The sequence below is a fragment of the Eumetopias jubatus genome, unplaced genomic scaffold (genome assembly GCF_037043125.1).
Source record: "Eumetopias jubatus isolate StellerSeaLion01/CBP00866 unplaced genomic scaffold, mEumJub1_p1.0 scaffold_1, whole genome shotgun sequence".
In the NCBI taxonomy this organism is placed as follows: domain Eukaryota; kingdom Metazoa; phylum Chordata; class Mammalia; order Carnivora; family Otariidae; genus Eumetopias; species Eumetopias jubatus.
The window spans coordinates 131,284,140-131,303,613 of NW_028274807.1; the positions used below are offsets into that span (position 1 = coordinate 131,284,140).

Genomic DNA, 19,474 nt, shown 5'->3' on the forward strand with positions numbered 1-19,474 from the left:
ATTGTTGCCCCTGCACTTCCCTCTCTTGAATCATCATTTTCTCCTTCTCTATGTGTCATTCCCATTAGCATAGAACCATTGTGTGTGTATGTGTCTATGAGCCTGTGCATGTGCACACATACACACACCCACTCCAACTTATCCTTGAACCCTCATTCCTTTCTAGTTACCGTCCCACTTCTCTCCCTCATCACAACCTATTTTTTCAAAAGCTGTCTTACGTGCTACCTCGGCGTCTTCGGTCCTAAGCCCACTAGAGTCTGGTTGTGGCCTCCTTGACATTGCTCAGAAACCTCTCTTCCCCGTCCCCAGTGATCTCCACGTTGCAGAGCCCACAGCCCACTCTTCCTTTATCCTCCCCTCAGCAGCAGCGAACTCCCTAAGCACCCCTCCTCTCACACACTTCCTCGCTCGGCTGCCACAGTTCACCGGCATCTGTGTTACTGTTCTCCGGCAAACAGAGGACACCAAGTAAACATCTGTTAATGGAATGACTACTGAATGACTACCTCCCAGATGATTCATAATGCTGAAGTATCTTAGGGATATTATCTTGAAGACCAGAGATGATTATAAATTATCTTAGTTGTAAATGGTAGTCTGATTCCATGACAGTATCAAAGTTTGTATTTTTATTGTCCCCATCATTAATAGAAGCTTATTTTCTCTCATTTTGCTTTTTTTTTCCAGAAAAGTAGAAAATGAAAATCAAATTTGAGGGATATATTTACTTGATTGGAGTTAATTTGAATTTTACTATCATTTCCTTCTCTCAGATCTACCTGGCAGCTCTTAGGTAGTAATTCTGCTCCGTTTTATATAACAGCTGTATCCTTGGCATTACTAGATATAGCTCTAAGACAGAACTGATCCATAGTTCTATAATAAAAAGGACACTATGCTTCTTCCTTTCATAAAGTTTTTCTCTAATGGTACTAGCTAATATTATGGGCTAGGTACTGGAGACTTAAATTACTTTGGAGATAGGACAAATCAGATTTAAAACCTGGAATTCAGCTTTATAAGAGAAAGATCTATTCATTTACAACTCAATGAAATGTGAAAAATTCATTTTTCAAATGATTCTCCTTGCATTGTTTTATCTTTAAAGAACTGAAAGATTTAATGCCCTTCCAAAAATTATTGAAAATCACGTTTCCTAATGGAGATAAGGATATATAGTGATTATGCACCACTTACTTCCAGTTTCCAGCTGCTTCCTAATGAAGTACAGCATTCTTAGTTTACAGACACTACAGCTTGCAACAGAGAAGGCACTCAATACATGTTTACTGAAAAAAGAATGAATGAAATGAAGAGAACTCATAAATTGTGGATTAAGTAAGGCATTCACCTCTGGCACTGTATTCTACTCAGCAGCCTGCATGTATTCCCATTTCTTGTGTGTGGCAGTAGGAAGAAGAGCTATTATGATACTGAAGTTCTATTGCATTTTAGTTTTGCTTGTTTGCAAGTCAAGATTCATAATTCACAGATATGAAGAAGTTATAATGTTGTTACCCTTTTTTATAAACAAAAATGTACTAGTCAAATTCCCACACTGCCAGTTGTAAAATTTATATGTTGATAAAAGTACTAAGAAACTGCTAGAGCATTATCAAGAGAATATGGTTAATGCATCTTCATTACTACTAATAACCACGAAAAACATATAGATCAAGCTCATGCCGAGCAATTTTTCATCTGAATAGCTCTTAAAAGGGGATGAACACTGTTTTCCTTTTTTGAATATTTTTTGTTTTCAACCAACTTCCCCCTCATCCACTACCCACTGCTTCCAGAATATTTTCTTTTCAAAACAACTACTGAAGGTGATGCTACATCTTTTCAGATATAAACAATTGTAAACCATACACTTCTAGGGAAAGCACGTTATCCACAGTCTGTCTGTTCTGCAGGATGATAATTTTTTGGCCAAAGGTAGCTAACACAGATCTTAAATATCAGTAGCGGCATTCTTTACAAGAAATCCTAATCAATTTGCAACAATTATTACTGGCTGTGATGTACGATATTAAGTCATGTGTGCTAAATTAATGAAAATTAATGCAGTTGTCAGAGATCTGATGGACATCGAATACTGGGTTGGACTAACAATGGAGTGCAATGTGTCAACAGTGTTGAAATAAATAGTAAGAGAACTCTGGAGTTAACAAGACATTAAACAAATCTAATGAGTAACTAATTTTGTGTAATCCAAGTCTTTCCTTATTACTGTCTAATAAATACTATTATTAAACAACAATAAAAATAGTACTATATAGGAGGGATTGTTTTGAAGTTGCTGCCAAGACCTTACTTTTGGCACAACCTCATTTAGCAGGTTAACTCAGTAGCAATGGGGCATTTTTCTTAAGATGCAAGAATCCTCAGAACACCGGGCGCCTGGGTGGCTCAGATGGTTAAGCGTCTGCCTTCAGCTCAGGTCATGATCCCAGGGTCCTGGGATCGAGTCCCACATCAGGCTCCCTGCTCCTTGGGAGCCTGCTTCTCCCTCTGCTTCTCTCTCTCTCTCTCTCTCTCTCTGTCTCTCATGAATAAATAAATAAAAAAAAAAAAATCTTAAAAAAAAAAAAAGAATCCTCAGAACACCTGTATCAGAACCCAACCTGACTTCACTGTTGGATCAGTTTCCCAAATTCTAAAAATGGGTGGCTCTTATTGTCTCTTCCTATCCACTTGACCTCTTGCTTTCTAATGCATACTCTACGGAAAGAGCTTCTAGCGTCTCCAATGCTTTCTTAATTGCCAGTGTCATGAGCTGTTTTCATTCAACTTCTAAAACTTTTCTAAAGCTTAAAAAAAACAAAAACAAAAACCTTAAAAACATTATCACATGATCACCTCTGTAAAAACTCTCCACAATGGTGGAGATTTTCCTTTCCTCTTATCCAAACTTTGACACCATCCCAGGCTTTTTCTTTTCTATCTCAGGATTTATTTTTTAGGTCTGATATTAAATGTCTAATATTTGTTTATTTTACTCCTTTTGCGATCAAATTTTGTACATGCTTGTTTATATTTTTGTCAAAGAGTTTTCAATTTATCTGTATTCATTTTTCTCTATACTCTAATTTATATTTTTCTTGTTATTTCCTTTGTGTTCCCAAAGGTCGAATGCTTGGTTCATTCCTTCATTCATCCAGTCATTCACTCATTCATTCCCTCTCTTTCCCAATAAAAGCATTTAAAGCTATACATTTGCCTCTGATTATAGCAGTAGCATCAAAGTTTTTCCTGCACATTTTCTAAATAGTCCATTGGCTCAGTTGTTATTTAGGTACATTTTAAAATTTCAGATGGTTGGGTTTGTTTGTGTTTATAAACACCCACGTTGTTTTATTGAATAAAAATAGAAATATCACAAGAGTGGAAGTGAGGGGCATGTTCTAATTTTTCAAAAGGATTGTAGAAACCACCAACTGGAAAACAGACTGGCTTATTCAAAATTTTTTACTAATTACTTGGAAATGGTTATAGTTTATTACAAGTAGCCGTATGGTTCACTAAAAACAAGTCATACTAAGGCAACTTTATTTCTTATCTGAAGTGTTAAAGTCTGTTCGATTTATCAAGGTATGTCAGTGCCAGTAGGATATAATGGAGGATAAAAACGTGCTCAGTTATACTCAGAGAGCTGTACTTCCGGCTTACGGCTGAATGTTCTAGCACCCACCAAGGACTTCTGGTGATGACGTTTGTCTCACACTTGGTTCACAGACCTGCTCTGCTCACCAGTCCTTTTTTTAAGGTCATAATCTTCCTTCCATCAGCAAGCTGCACAGCTGGGGAGAGTTGTGTAGTTGCTCTCTGGACGGAAGTTTCTTTATCTTTAAACAAAGGGGCCGAATTATATGATATTTTAGGTCCCTTTTATTTATTTTTATTTTATTTTTTTTTTAGAATTTTTTTTTTTTTAGATTTTTTATTTTTTATTAAAGAGAGAGAGCACAAGCAGGGGGAGCGGCAGGTAGAGGGAGAGGGAGAAGCAGGCTCCCCACTCAGCAGGGAGCCTGATGTGGGACTCGATCCCAGGACCCCGGAATCACGACCTGGGCCAAAGGCAGCTGCTTAACCGACTGAGCCACCCAGGTGCCCCTTGGGTCCCTTTCAGATAGAAAATTCTGTTATTTTGTGACTTTAGGAAAGAGAACATTTGCTTATTGAATTTAAGACACCTAATCTATCAGATAAAAGAATCAAAATCTAAAATACTCTAACAGGCTAGCATGAGAAATGAATTAAACAGATAAAATTTAACAAAGAGAAATAAAATCTTAAGCACTTAGGTTAAACCTTTTTACAGCTGTGCATTACACACAGAATAGAGAGGCATGGATGAACTTGAGTTCATATTAAAAAACAAACAGATTCCCAAACATTAGTGTCTTAGTTTGGCCTATAAGGCTAATACGAACCCGCAAGAACACTGCTGGAGAAAAGTAAGATTCTTAGCCTGCACTAACACTAAATGGGTGAACTTCTAGTTTCCAGTCTGGGATGTAAGAAGCTTGGAAGTTTCTGCTCTGTCCTAACAACCAGAAAAGAGTTGAACATATTGAAAAAAAAAATCAATAAATTTTTCTTAGATCCATAAGAGAAGTGAGGTCACAGGGCAAACTGCTGTCCCAAAATTAGATAGGCTGACAGGTGACAACAGAGAATCAGGATTTACTAGAGCAGAAACCCACAGGAAGCAGAGCTGGAGTTGGGAAATCTGAAGTGCAACTGACAAATTACTAGAGGGCTCAGTGTGAACAAATTGGATAGATTAAAAAGTCCAAGAGGACCCAGTCATGCAGGGGGCAGCCCATACTTCTGAGTTTTACCTCTTGGAGCTCTACCAGACTTTCATGGTGAATATGAGAGAAAAATTGTGCATACAACAGGTGGAAAGGAAAGGAACTTTTTTTTTTTTTTAAGATTTTTTATTTATTTGACAGAGAGACCCAGCGAGAGAGGGAACACAAGCGGGGGGCGGGGGGAGTGGGAGAGGGAGAAGCAGGCTTCCCGAAGCAGGGCTCGATCCCAGGACCCTGGGATCATGACCTGAGCTGAAGGCAGACGCTTAACAACTGAGCCACCCAGGCGCCCCTGGAAAGGAACTGTTTTGAATACACCTGAGCATTCTGTTTTTCACAACAGAGTCGGCCCTCAGGAGAAACTACTTAACCAAAGTCTAAGCTGCTAAGGTTTTATCAGAGCCTAACTGACCTGGGGGAAGGGAAACATCCAACCCCAAGCCCCTCTAGCCACCCTGTCCCACCTCAGTTGAGGAGCAGGGATAAGAGGCAAGTGTAAAGTTCACAGTCTGAAGGCACGGGCTCATGAAAAGCCGAGACCTATTCAAAGGACTACAGAATGCTTCCTCTCCTCCCACACCTTATCACCATATCACTATTAAGTCTACTTATAGCAGTTCCTTTTACCCACTACATCATATCCAACTATCAAAAAAAAAAAAAAAATCACAAGACTTACTAAAAAAATAAAAAGACACAGTTTGAAGAGACAGAGCAAGCATCAGAACCAGACTCAGATGTAGCAGGGATGTTGGAATTATCAGACTGGGAATTTAAAACAACTATGATTAAAATGCTAAGGGCTCTAATAGATAAAGTAGACAGCATGCACGAACAGATGGGAAATGTAAGCAGAGAAAAGAAAGTTCTAAGGAAGAAAAAGAAAAGAAATCATGGAGATAAAAAGTACTATACAACAGAAATGAAGAATGTTTTTGATAGATTTATTAGCAGACAATCTACAGCTGAGGGAAGAGACTATACACACTTCTGAGGCTGAGGATGTTTTAACAGAAATTCCCCAAACTGGAAAGCAAACACAAAAATGACAGGAAAAATACCAGAACAGAATATCCAAGAACTGTGGGACAATTATAAAAGGTGTAATGTATGCATAATGGGAATACCAGAGGAGAAGAGGGAGAGAAAGAAATATTTGAAACAATAACACCTAAGAATCTCCCCAAATTAGTGTCAGACACCAAACCACAAACCCAGAAAGCTCAGAGAACACCATGCAGGGTAAGTGCCAAAGAAGTATACTTCATCATTTCATTTTTAAACTACAGAAAATCACAGATAAAGACATAAATCCTGAAAGAAACTGGAAGAAAAAAAATCTTACCTATGCAAGGGCAAAGATAACTAACTTCTTAGAAACCATGCATGCAAGAAGGGAGTGAATATTTAAAATATTGAGAGAAAAAAACCACCAACCTAGAATTCTGTACCCTGTGAAATCATCCTTCAAAAGTAAATATGGTAGTCAAAGGGCATCTGTGATAAAGTTACTAGAAAAAAATAATTTTATACAATTAAAGAATTTAAGATAAAAAAAGTAAATATGGTATCTCTATATGGTAAATACATATTACCCTTAATAGTAAATATAAACACATGACTAGAAATACTAGGTGAGTGCCTACACTGCAGAAGCTAACTGTACAGCGATGGCAGACAGCTTTTGGTGAGGCATTAATTTCTGGCAGAACTGAGATGTATGTTTATAAAATGGAGTGGAATGGTGGGGAGGTATGAAAACTATGCTGGAAGAGGAATGGCTTAAAAAGCTGCGGAGCAAGCCTTACATATCACGAGGGCTGCCGTGGGGGAAAGCAGTACTTTATGGCGTGGCTTTAAAAACTGACATGAGTTACAAAAGTTACAGAAAACAGTTCAAAGAGAAATCCGTTCTAATGATTTAACAGGCTCTATTTGTTTAAAAATGAATAATCTGGCAACATTATGTAAAATATATCACAACTGAAGGAGAAGGATTACAAGAATAAAGACTGTGAAAGAGAAACAAACAAACAAACAAAAAAACAGTAAGTGTTCCAATTCCGGAACTGTATAAAACCTTCAGACACGTAGGCTTCCTTGTCCTGGTCTGGGGGAGAGACAAGCTTAGATGAAAGGCCCCTTCCAGCTCTAAGAATTTACAACCTGCCATGCAAAATGGCTTCTGCCATCACAATTCATTATACTGTTGAAATGACAGGATAAAATGAGAGGCCTGTGCGCTAGTCTAGGCCCTTAAGGAACGTTACCAAACCCCATCTCTAAACTTAGGGGCCCATCTGTTTACCCTGCCTCCCTATCTCCACCTTTCCTTTCTACTCTGTTCTCTTTGCCGCTCCTTCCTCCTCCCTGTTTATCATCCTTCTATTTTTCTCTTCTTCCTCCCACTCCCTTTTTTTTTGTATCCTAGTCTCCTTTTCTATCATTTTCTCACCTCACTCTACCTATATATTTTTCCCCCACCATAACACCATAGAACTTATTTTAAAGTTATTAAGTGCAAAGAGTAGTTGGAAAAAGTAAATATAAATACATGACTTTGGGTTTTGGCTAGAAACAATATTCCCTTTGCATCTCTGTTATTTTTCTAGAAATCTACATTATTGATCTACCCTTAATGGATTATCATTCATATTTATTTCGTGTTTATAGACATCGATATTTTCTTTGGAAATCCAAAACAGCTGTCAGGATTGCAACATGGTACTTTGCAAGATGATTCTAACACCTGAGCTAACATTTATGATGTACTTCTGCTTACAAATTCTGTGAGCTGAAGGCTTCGAATTCTATAAAATGAATTGGTTTTGGCCTTTCTTAATTCTTTATCTTTAAGGTTGAGAATAGCAAATTTGCTTCAATGAAAGACATCTATATGTAATTCTAAATGTGTTTGCCATATTGTGAGGTTTCTATTACCTTAGGAAACAAACTCTCTCCACATCTCAAGGAACTCTAAATTTAATAGATCTTTATTAAAACAAAGTGATAAAAGTTCGTTTGCTATTACTTATTCCTTAGGAATCGGACTTTCAGGTAAAACATTTGTTCCTTTCAGCTATAAAGGCTATGATTATTTTGTATGTGGCAGATAAATTTTTGTTAATGTGATATGAGGTAAAAGGAGTAGTGCTTACTAGGGATAGAAAGGCTGGCCTAACATGTGTTTGGATATAAGCTAGACTGTGGGGCCTACCTAACTGGGTCTGAACACAATTCATAATATTTGTTAAACTAATATAAAAAGTAATAAGCAATTATGTATTAACCACAGTATATAAAAATCATTAAACTCCCCAAGATTTATCTATAGAAATATTGAGGTTTCTGTTTCTACAGTTTTCAACTAATTTATTTCCTGACCCAGTGTATCTGAAGGATATAACTTTCTCCCATCAGTAACCATGGTTCACGAGACCGAAGTCTTTAGAGGGTCAGGGATTCTCTGGCCTAGGGAACTGCACCAGAATGGAAGAGTATTTAATTCTGAGATGCCCTCATGTTGGGGAGTTCTGCCCTCTTAACTTCTCTTCCCTCATTTTGAGAATCACTATATATCTTCATAATTAAAATAAAATCACAAGCAGCTACAATTAAACATATATCAAGAATCACCTAGTAGAGTTTTGAAGCAGGATGTATGGGAGTCAATAAATATAAAGAAATGTGTGAGTCCATGGAAGAGTCCAAGGAAACAGTTACATTAAAAAAATACAGGCATAGGAGGGAATAGGACAGATGCAGAAAAAAAAAATTTTCTCCTAATTAAAAAAAAATATGTCAGACCTATATACTAAAAGCTATGAAACACTGAGAGATTAGAAAGACCTAACTAAATGAGATGATCCATGTTCATGGTGCAGAAAGTTCAATAATATTAAGGTATTGGTTCTTTCCAAACTGATCTATAGATTCAATGTAATCCCAGTCAAAATCCCAATAATTTTTATAGAAATTGACAAGTTTATTCTAAAATTTATATGGAAATGCAAAGGACTTAGAGTAGCCAAAATAATGAGAAAGAATAAAGCTGGAGGACTCAAAACTACTTAAAATTAAGACTTGCTATAAAAGTACATGAGTAAGTGACGATGGTATTAGGGAAAGAACAGAACATCCAGAAATAGACATACATATATGTGGTCAATTGATTTTCAACCAAGAATCCAGTTTAAATTAACGGGGACAGGAAAGACTAAATAAATGGTACTAAACAGCTGGATATCTACAAGGAAAAAGATGGACCTTAATCTCTACCTCACTCCACACACAAAAATTAATTTGAGGTGGATCACAGATTTAATACAAATGCTAGAACCACACAGCTTTTAGAAGAATACAGAGTATCTTTGAGACTATACCATAAAGGGTTAACTCAGCAGGCCTGGGCCACCCAAATCCTGCTCTTTCCAACTGGGAGATAACCTCCAGCCCTTGAAAAGTCCTGCCTGGTAGGATTGTCTTCATATACCTGGGGGCTTGGGCCACACCAAATAGGTTATGATTACAATGGGATTTCTGGTTAAAGTCTGTTTTTATTCAACCTGGGTCTTGTGCCACTCTGGATCAGTTTGACCTCTGAGGGGACCGGAGACTGAGTAGCTAATGTTCGTCATACTGTTGCTTCATGCCTACATGACTGACCCCTAATAAAACCCTCGGGGGACACCAAAGCTTGGGTGAGCTTCCCTAGTTGGCACTTAAGCTGTCAGATGTTGTTCTTGGGAGATTTAAGCACTGCACTGGGACAAGACAATTGGAAACGTGTACCTAGTTTTTCCTAGACTCCAACCCTTTTCCTTTCCTGATTTTAAGCTGTATCCTTGGGCAATAATACACTGTACCCATGAGTATAACAGCTTTCTGGAGTGCTGCAAGTCCTTCTAGGGAGTCACTGAAACTCAGGGTGATCTTCGGGACCATCAAAAATGGAGACTAAAGGGAGGCAAAGGTTTCTTAGATAGAAAACAGAATGTACTAGCCATAAAAGAAAAAGACTGATCCATAAACTTGACTGAAATAAAACTTTTCTGATCATCAAAAGACATCATTAAGAAAATGAATAGACAGGCCACACACTGGGGAATAATATTTGCAGCGCATATATCTGACAAAGACTCCTGTCCAGAATATATAAAGAATTCCTAAAATTAAAAAAAATCCACAAATAACCCATTAAAAATAGGTAAAAAACTTGAAACAACACTTGATAAAAGAAAATATACAAATCATTGATAAGTTATGAAAAGATGCTCCACATCATTCGTCATCAGAAAAATGCAAATTAAACCACAATGAGATACCATTTTCTTACCAACTGGGAATGAATAAAACAAAAAAGACTGATGATAGCAAATGTTGGCAAGGATGCACAATTACAGATGTTATATAAGGATGTACAAGTATGCAAGCAATTGGAACCCCCATGTATTTCTGATGGGAGTAGTAAAAGGTATAGTTACTTTTTAAAGGTTTGGTAGTTTCTTATAAAGTTAAACATCTAGGCTATAGAGCAACCGAATTTCTAAGTGTTTACCTAAGAGAAAGAAAACCATATATCCATGAACAACAATAGCAACAATAAACAAAAACATCAGAACACCTGTACAAGAATGCCCATAGCAGCCTTATTCATATTACTCCAAGTCTGGAGCTAACCCGGTATCTATCAACAAGAGAAGAAACAACTTGTGGTATGTTCATATAATGGAATACAACTCAACAATCCAAAGGAAGGAACTATTGCTACAGGCAATATGGATGAACTGCAAAGACATCATGCTGAGCGAAAAAAGCTAGACACAAAAAAGCACACATGTGAAGCTCATGAAAAGGCAAAACCAGTAGATGGTAAGAGAAATCAGAAAGTGGTTGCCTTGGGATGAGAGGTTGCAAGTGACTGTGAAGAGACCCCAGGGAACTCTCAGGTAAAAGAAATGTTCACACCAGGGATACTGTTTCGAATGGTGGTCACATGGGTATGCGCAACTGTCAAATCTCATCAGACTGAACACTTCTGATTTGTGTATTGGTGAACATGATGCATAAATTTAAAAAGAAAAGGAGAAAGATCTATTTACTCTGGACTAGATAGGAGACAGTATTACCAGTTTACCTAAATTGGTTAGGAATTAACAACTTTCTTTGCTACAACAGACAGAGCACTTCAGACATGGATGTATTCATTGCACAAGTTATTTGAGCACACAGATATCACAAAGTTACATTTATATAGAAATCAAGGTCCTCTGAAATTCTCATTAGCCAATTAACTACTAATATTGATAACCATGGACTTCTTGGCTTCGCGGCTTAGGGAATATTATTAGCAATTATTTCTTTACCATATTTTAGCAAGAAAATACTTCTGAACAATTGCAGTCATTATGTAAGTAAATATAATAAAGCCTAATTTAAAAAAATCTGTTGATCATATAAAATGGAAATTGTCCTGGGGAGTTTTATAATGCCTTTTAGGTATTCAAAAAAGTATTTATTTACTCAGTTATAAAACTAAATATTTGTTAACCACTATGAACAGTGCCAGGTACTGTGCTAGGAATATGAAGTTTCTAAGATGCAGATTCTGACATCAATATGAGTTATTCTACAACTGAAGGTAAAAAGCACTTATTCATTTCACTAATATTTGAATTTGTTCTCTGTGCCAGGTACTGAAGAAACAGTAGTGAATGATGTAGATATGGTGGTCACTATTCTCACGAAGCTCATCATATTCTGACAAGATTGCTGGAAGGATCCTTGGGCTTCCTGGAACCCTGCACTTTCTCAGGACATTCTAGTTAGGCCAGAAGGGCTGAGATACTGAACCCAAGGAGAGATGCAGAATTATTAGCCACCAGGCATTCTGGGGTAAGAATGGACTGGGTGCCATCACTCTTCAGTCTTATGGAGCCCAGCTGAGGATTGTGGGATGTATCTTAAGAGCTCAGGGTACCCTCCTTATAAGAGTCTTCCTACCCTGGAGCCTGGCTTCCTCTTAGATCTCAACCAGGATTCCTGACAAAGAGCCTTTTGCAGAGGGCCTACCTACCAGAATTATAATTCTGGAATCTCTCATCATTGACATGAATTGTTTAAAATAAGCTCTGACAGGGGGGCAAGGGAGAGCTGGGGTAGTTAGCACAGAGAATGTTACTGCTGATCGGGTGAGTTGAGAGATCAGGAACTAAGCCTGGTATCCTCTATCTTTAAAATGTTGGTGGCATGAAACTGCTTCAGCAAGTTAAGAAAGCGGCAGTGTGGAGCCTGCAAAAAGGCACCGCTAGATAGAGGGACACGTGCTCTTGAGACACCACTGATGGCTCGGCGGCCGCTATTTCACCCACTCTGCCGAGCAGAGAGAATTACACATTCTGAGCAATTATGTCGTGTCATTTTCAAAGGAGAAAATCCATGAACATTCTGGAATAAAGAAGGTATGTGATTCTACTCTTAATATAAGCAACTGCAGTATTTAAAAACTATGACATTCTGTTCCATGCCTACTCAGTTGGGCATTTTAGTAGTTACAGATTCCTAAATAAATTGAGAGGTCCTTCTGAAGACTGGTCACAAATTAGATGTACTTATTTTTTTTTTATAGCAGCAATTTCTGGTTATTTAAGGACAAAATTGGAATGAGAGTTGAGTGTTAAATTGTTGTTCCGAGCTTAAAAGTTGAATGAATAAGAAAATGTCAATTCCCATTTTTAAAAAGAAATTTGCAAGTAAGTAAAATCAGAGCACAGTGAATATTATCCACACACGTAATGGAAAATCTACCACTAAAATACCTAGGCACTTGCTTTTAAAGACTTAATTATAGCAATCCATGGTAAAGCAGAGACGAGAAATCAGGCTTCTTGATTTCTAGAGATATTCTTATCCATGAAATCACATGTCATCTTTGCATCCTCGTCCCTTATTTGGATAAGCAACACAAATAGAAGTCCATTGCCATAGATATAGCAGGTATAAGTTCCCCGCTTTTCAGGTGTCTGCCTGTCTCCTGTCTATGTTCTACTTATTGATCACTACTGGGGGTTCCCGCATGAGTCTGTCCCCTTCTGGATCATTCCCACTCCCTCTCTTGCTGCTTAACGACAGCCCCAATGCATTAACTCTTTAAGAGCCTCTAAACAGCTAAGAAAGTACTTGGAAGGCTAATTATGGCCGAAGGGCTCAGCCAGATAAAAGTATCTTCGGCCTTAAATAACGAAATGGGGACTTTACCAATGGTTTCACAGCTACAGTGGTTTTTGATCATGGATAAACAAACCTCCAGGGAATTACAATGTGGTGGTTAAAAAGAATTGGAAGAATCCTTTGGAAAGATTATTAAGTTTGGGGTGCCTGGGTGGCTCAGTCGGTTAAGCATCTGCCTTTGGCTCAGGTCATGATCCCAGGGTCCTGGGATGGAGCCCCGCATCAGGCTCCTTGCTCAACAGGGAGCCTGCTTCTCTCTCTACCATTCCCTCCTGCTCGTGATCTCTCTCTCTCAAATAAATAAACAAAATCTTAAAAAAAAAAAGATCAAGTCTGTCTTAATTTATACTTCAATTGGCGACTAAGGGTATTCATGCACCTTCACCAGTGCTAGCTTACGCATTCATTCATTCATTCATTCTAAACCACTTTATTGAGGTATAACCGACATAAAAGCAGCTGTGCATATTTAATGTATACAACTTGATGAGTATGGAGATAAGTAAACATACGTGAAACCATCACCACAATCCATGCCATAAACATATCCATCACCTCCAAAAGTTTTCTCTCTCCCTCTTTATTATTATTACTCATTGTTTTACTTTTTGTGATAAAAACACTTAAAATAAGATCTACCCTCTTAGCAAATTTTAATATATATTACTATAGTATTATTACCTATGGGCACTATACAGTAGATCTCTGGGACTTACTCATCTCTGGCTCATTTATTTTTAATTTTCTAATATGCAAGGTGAAAATGATACTTCATTGGTATTTTAATTTGTATTTCTATGACTAATTATGAGTTTGAATAGCCTTTGAGATGTTTATTTGCTGTCTGAAATTCTTTCATTGAGTGCCTACTGTATTCCAGACACTATGTTAGGGGCTGGGATATGACAGTTAACAAGACAAAATGTAGTTTACATTTCAGTGCAAGAAACAAACAATAAAAACAATAAAAAAGAAACCCAAATCATTTTTTAACCATTTCAGGTGGTAAGAATTGCTCTAAAACACAAAAACAAAAATAATAATAAAGTACAGAGACAGAGTAAAGGGGTCCATTATTTTAGATAGAGTAGTCAAAGAGAGGTTCTTTGAAGAGATGATATTTGAACACAGAGTGAATAGTAGTATGCCATGTGGATCCTTGAGGAAGAATCCAGGCATAGAGCAAAAAGGAAGTTCAAAGCTCCTGAAGTGCGAACATGTTTGTTTGCTTGAAGAATAGTAAGCAGGCCAGTGTGGCCGGAGTCCAGTGAGAAACAGGAAGAATGGTGGTAGCAAATGGGGTTGGAGAGATCAGAGGCCAGATCATGCAGGGCTTACCCTGCAGGTCACTGAAAAGGCTTTGTATTTTATCCTATATATTTTGGGAAGTAATTGAATGGTTCTGGGTAGTAGAGTGATAGGATGTGACTTACATACATCTGGCTGCTCTGTGGAAAAGGTCTATAAGGAAGTGAGAAAGTAAAAAGACTAGTTAGGAGACTAGTGGTGACTTGGTATTAGCAGTACAGAGGGAAAGGTGATTTCTTTCAGGATATATTTTGAAGAGGATTTGCTGATGGACTTGATGTGTGATGTAAGAGAAAAGAAGCCAAGGGCAATTCTAAGGTTTGATCAACTGGGTTAGCTATTTATTATAACAGAGAAACACAGGGGAACAACAGTTTGAGGAGGTAGAATCAAGAGTTTAGTTTGGAAAGTATTAAATTTGAAATACAAATGGGACATCCCAGAGGAAATACCGAGTAAGCAGTAGGACATAAAAGTCTGGAGTTCAAAGGAAGAGGTCTTACTAAAGATATAAATTAAGGGCCCTTCAGTCACAAATGGTATTTAAAGCCATGAACCTGGACTGAGATCCTCTAGGGAATGATTGCAGTGAAGAAAGGAAGTCTGGAGGGTGTTCTAAAATTTGTAAGCAAGAAAAGGAGGATCCAACAGAGCATGGCATGAGATGGAATGGCTAATGAGGATTTCATGTTTCTTGAACTGCATAAGTTCTGTATACATTAATGATACTAGTTTGTCAGTTACTTACACTACAAATGTTTTTCCAATTTTCCATCTGCTTTTTGATTCAGTTTATTTTTGACATATCTACTTAAAAATAGTTGTGTAGTAAAATGTACCAGTCATTCCCTTTGTGATTTCTTCCATTATTTTTAAGGTTAAAAAGTGTTCTAATAACAAGAGATCAGATAGACACTTGCATTGTATTTCTATGTTCGCTTGAGTGTGCTTTTTGATTCAGTTGGGATTTGTTTTGGTATATGATAAGGTTGTAAGTTGATACATTTTCAAAAGATTTGTCGGGTTTCCCAACACCATTTATTAACCCTTCTCACTGGTCCATGATGTGTTCTTCATACACTATCTTTCATTTGGTTCAGCTTCAGTTTTAAGCTTTGAAATTGCAATAGAGCTGGTGAAAAACCTTCCTTCCAGTCATCACAATGATATTTTGTATAAGAATTTCAACATGCTTGCAAGTAACTGCTAAAACAGAACCAACATTTTGAGAAGAAAAATACAAGGACAGAAGGCTAAATAGAAGAAAGATAAAACATGAAGGGTAGAAAGGAAAGGGTATAGCACATTTTCTTTTTTGAAAAAAAAAAAGCAGACATTGAAAAATGTAAAAAGATAACAGATGTATACACACAACACGTTTTTGTTGAGTAGCTTCCCCATGCCAGCCATTATCCTCAGTGCTCTCAAGTGTTAGTAAGACAATGTGCCTGCCTTCAGGGGTCTTAGATTTTAGTGGGGAAGTTGGGGAGTCAGATGACACATATAAATGAAGTCTATAACTTCAGTGAGTAATGAACACTATGAAAATAAGATTGGGCAATAAGGTAGAGAGTGAGTAGGAGAGAAAAAGACAAGACGGAGGTCCAAGGGGCCTCTCTGAGGTGACCTTCGGGCTGAGCTCTAAATCATGCAGGAGCAAGAAAAGAGGAAGGAAGGAAGGGTGCTCCAGGAAGGGGGAAGAACAAGTGCAAGAATGGGAATTAAGAGAAGGGGAGAGTGGAAGGAGTGAAGGTCACAGAGAGAAAATGGGCCCAGGAAGACCACTGGATTATCAACACTAACAGGCAGCCTTTGGAGGCATTTACATTGGGAGTAATCTGCTGTCAATTGAGAGTTATTCAGCTGTTATGTGAAAACTAATCTGGTGGTGGTGGGGTTGGGGAGAATAGGGGAGAGAAGAAGGGATTCTAGCTAGAACGATCTCATATAAAGAAAGTACCTAAAATACCCTGTTCTTTTAAACATACCAAAACTAAATACTTGACACAATAGGGTAGAAATACAAGTGACTAGACTGTAAGATTCCTGGGGGCAGGAGTTTTACCCGGTTTGTTCACCAAGAAAGTCTGGCACACAATAAAAATTTGTTAAATTAAATGAACGAAGTGACTATGGAGAATAGCCTTTTATTAGTGAAACAAGAATCCGATGAAATGAACAAACAGAAAGAGCTTCAGAGAAGCCTCACTGGTTACAGAGCTGGTGTCACAATGACACAGCACATCAAAACAGTGAGACGGATTTCCATCAAGGATGGGTCATTTAAAAATAACATTACACTAAAACAGGGTTCAAGACACAAGTTTAAATTTAGCCGTTCTCTTGTAAACTTCTTCTCACCCCCTAGACTGTGAGTTTCTATGTGGCAGGAATTATGTCTTCTTTTTAACTCTCCAAGTAAGAGCAGAACACATCATGTGTGTGTACTCCATAAATTTATATTTAGGCTGCTGGAATCCTACTGAAGAAAAGCTAGCACATAGGCAAAACGCTGAAGGAAAAAAAATTCGGACAACTTGGCAGCATTTATCATTACCAACATTTTAGTCTTCCAGAGTAAACTTTGAAATTACATTCTAATTTGAGATGGTTCTGGTTTGACAAGTTAACTCTTGAGACATCTGAGTACAGTATTATGAAAGAACTAAACTGTTCATCAACCCTTTATGCCAATGTTAATTTCTTTTAAAAGTAGAATTTTAATGTTTTTTTATTCCTACAGTGACCCTTAAAATTTCTATGTATGTAATCACAAATGCACACACAAGATGCATTTATAAGCTTATTGTGTAGTGCTAAAGACAGTTGGGAAACCCAATTTTAATTTTGTTACTGAAATAATTTAAAAATATATTATAGAACTGCCTCTTTTCAATCAACAGCAAGGATCTAGAAAGAGATTATACAAGTAGGCGCAATTTATTCAGGTTTATTAGTGTTAGAAAAATGAAGTTGCCTAACTTCAAATTATAACAAATATAACAAATACACTTCTATTTTTCTTCTTACCATTGACATCAATGTATACATTTTCTCACGCCTTTAAAAAAACTCAGATATTTTATTTAGTAAAGATGTCAACGCATGCATTAACCACTGATATGCTAAAATCTGTAAATTTATTTTCAGCAAATGTGTGAAAATTCCTACCATCTCAGAGAACATTTTCGTGGCTCATAACTTTCATCAGAGAAAGAGGACTTACCGGCTTTTATTCATGAGGTCTGCTCCGCGTGCTTTGTAATAATCTAAATTTGGATGGAATTGGTAAGTCACTGGTCTTGGATTTCTCTATAGAAAAGAAAATTTTAAAATGTATAAAGCTATTTAAATTACACATTAACACATACAAGGACAAAAACAATTGTTTTTATATTCTTTCAGGAAAAAATACATATAATAATGAAGTTCAATAATTAGTTCAAAAATACATATAATAATGAAGTTCAATAATTGGGTTTTGCTTTCATAGTTGAAGTTTTACCTTAAATGATCTTAGTCCTGATTAAACAATGGAATTATTTTATATATTTTACTTTTACCTGTTTCAAAGTTTACACAGATTTATTCCTGTCATTAGATTTTTTTCCCAAGTACACTTAATGCACAGTGTTGTATTAGTTTCAGGTGTACAATATAATGATTCAACAATTCTATACATTTCCCAGTGCTCATCAAGAGAGGTGTAGATTTATTTCTGATGATTTTGATTGCTTTTAATATGACTTTCCAAAATACAATGAGATAAAATTCTGACGAAACTGAAAAATTACATGAGATGTAACACAAGCATGATCTACACGTAAGGCCTGAGAGATAGGAAGTGTTAAGAAAGCTGCATTTTGGAGGGAGAGTAAAAATCTGTTAATTTTTGATAACCAGAATGCTACATATGCCCACTAGATGGCACACGAAGTCTTTCTCCTCCAAAAATGAATGTGTTATTTTAGAATTCAGCAATTCTTTTAAAGTTAGAAATTTCTATGTCATCTATTCTTATATACGAGTTTAATCAGTACCCAGGTAATGAAAATATTAACAGGGTACCATCAAAATACAAAAGCAAACTGACCAATGCACATTTTCATAAAAACAGCAATATACTGGCCTTTCTGGCATTTGATATTTTTTCATAGACATTGCAGAAATGTCCTGAGATCATTAGGTCAGGGTTGTCTACCTAAATATGTTACTACCACTTAATGTGTCTATTATTTAAATGTGTCAGGCTCCTCATAGGCAAATAAAACTTAAACCAATTCTAGTTTATAAAAATGAAGTATGTTAATATCATAGCTTAAATGAATACAATCTCTAAAATGTTAAACTATGTACATTTTTCATTAAAAAGTTTTACAAAACTTATAAATAAATGTGTTCCAGTGTTTACCTGAACTTATAATTCAGGTTAATAATTAGGACTTTGAACTAGAGCATGCCCTGTCCTTTGAGAGATCTATCTAGACATAGAAAGGCTTCATTTTATCTTAATAGAAAATTACCAATATGCTTTGATATCAATCCTTGAAGCCATAATCCCAAGGCACCTGATATACTTGTATGTATGTGGGGGTTATATAATTGCTAAGGTTAAACTGTTTGAAATTCATCAAGCTAACAAGCTGCATCTTAATGGCCATGATGGACCTTTTCTTTTTCTGCTGAAAAGAGAACATTTACACAGCTCAACCCTTTCATATCTCTTCCAAGTCAGCCTTAATCATCTGACAAAAATGACAATCCCTTGATTTAGCTCCAGCTACTACTCCTCTGGTTTGGTATTCAACACAGTTCTACAATAATCAAATCTGAATTGCCTTGATGAAGATAACCGATGCTTCCATGACTACCATACTATTAAGTCTAACAGTGCAACTTTTCTCTCTCTAGGAATTACATGGGTTTCCTCGTGGTAGCTGATGACAACCTGGACCCAAGTATAATGGGAAAATAAAATAGAGGTGAAAGCCACTGGCAGATTGCTAGCACATTCATGATTTATTTAAAAAATAAACTTTTGCAGGACTATCATTCATGACTACTTTTGCTCTTTATTCTCACTACCTGGAAATACATTTTGTTTTTGCTAATAT

General features: G+C 36.8%; 1 protein-coding gene across 7 annotated transcripts in view; it reads right to left on the bottom strand.

Annotated features, from left to right (window-relative positions):
• The window catches only part of TBC1D5 (TBC1 domain family member 5), a 570,230-nt gene that overhangs the window by 69,628 nt on the left and 481,128 nt on the right, over positions 1–19,474 (bottom strand). For all 7 annotated transcript variants that reach the window (XM_028099038.2, XM_028099036.2, XM_088026316.1 and 4 more), the window contains one exon: positions 17,587–17,672. In XM_028099038.2, the coding sequence (XP_027954839.1) occupies positions 17,587–17,672 (86 nt within the window). The remainder of the gene's footprint in view (positions 1–17,586; positions 17,673–19,474) is intronic.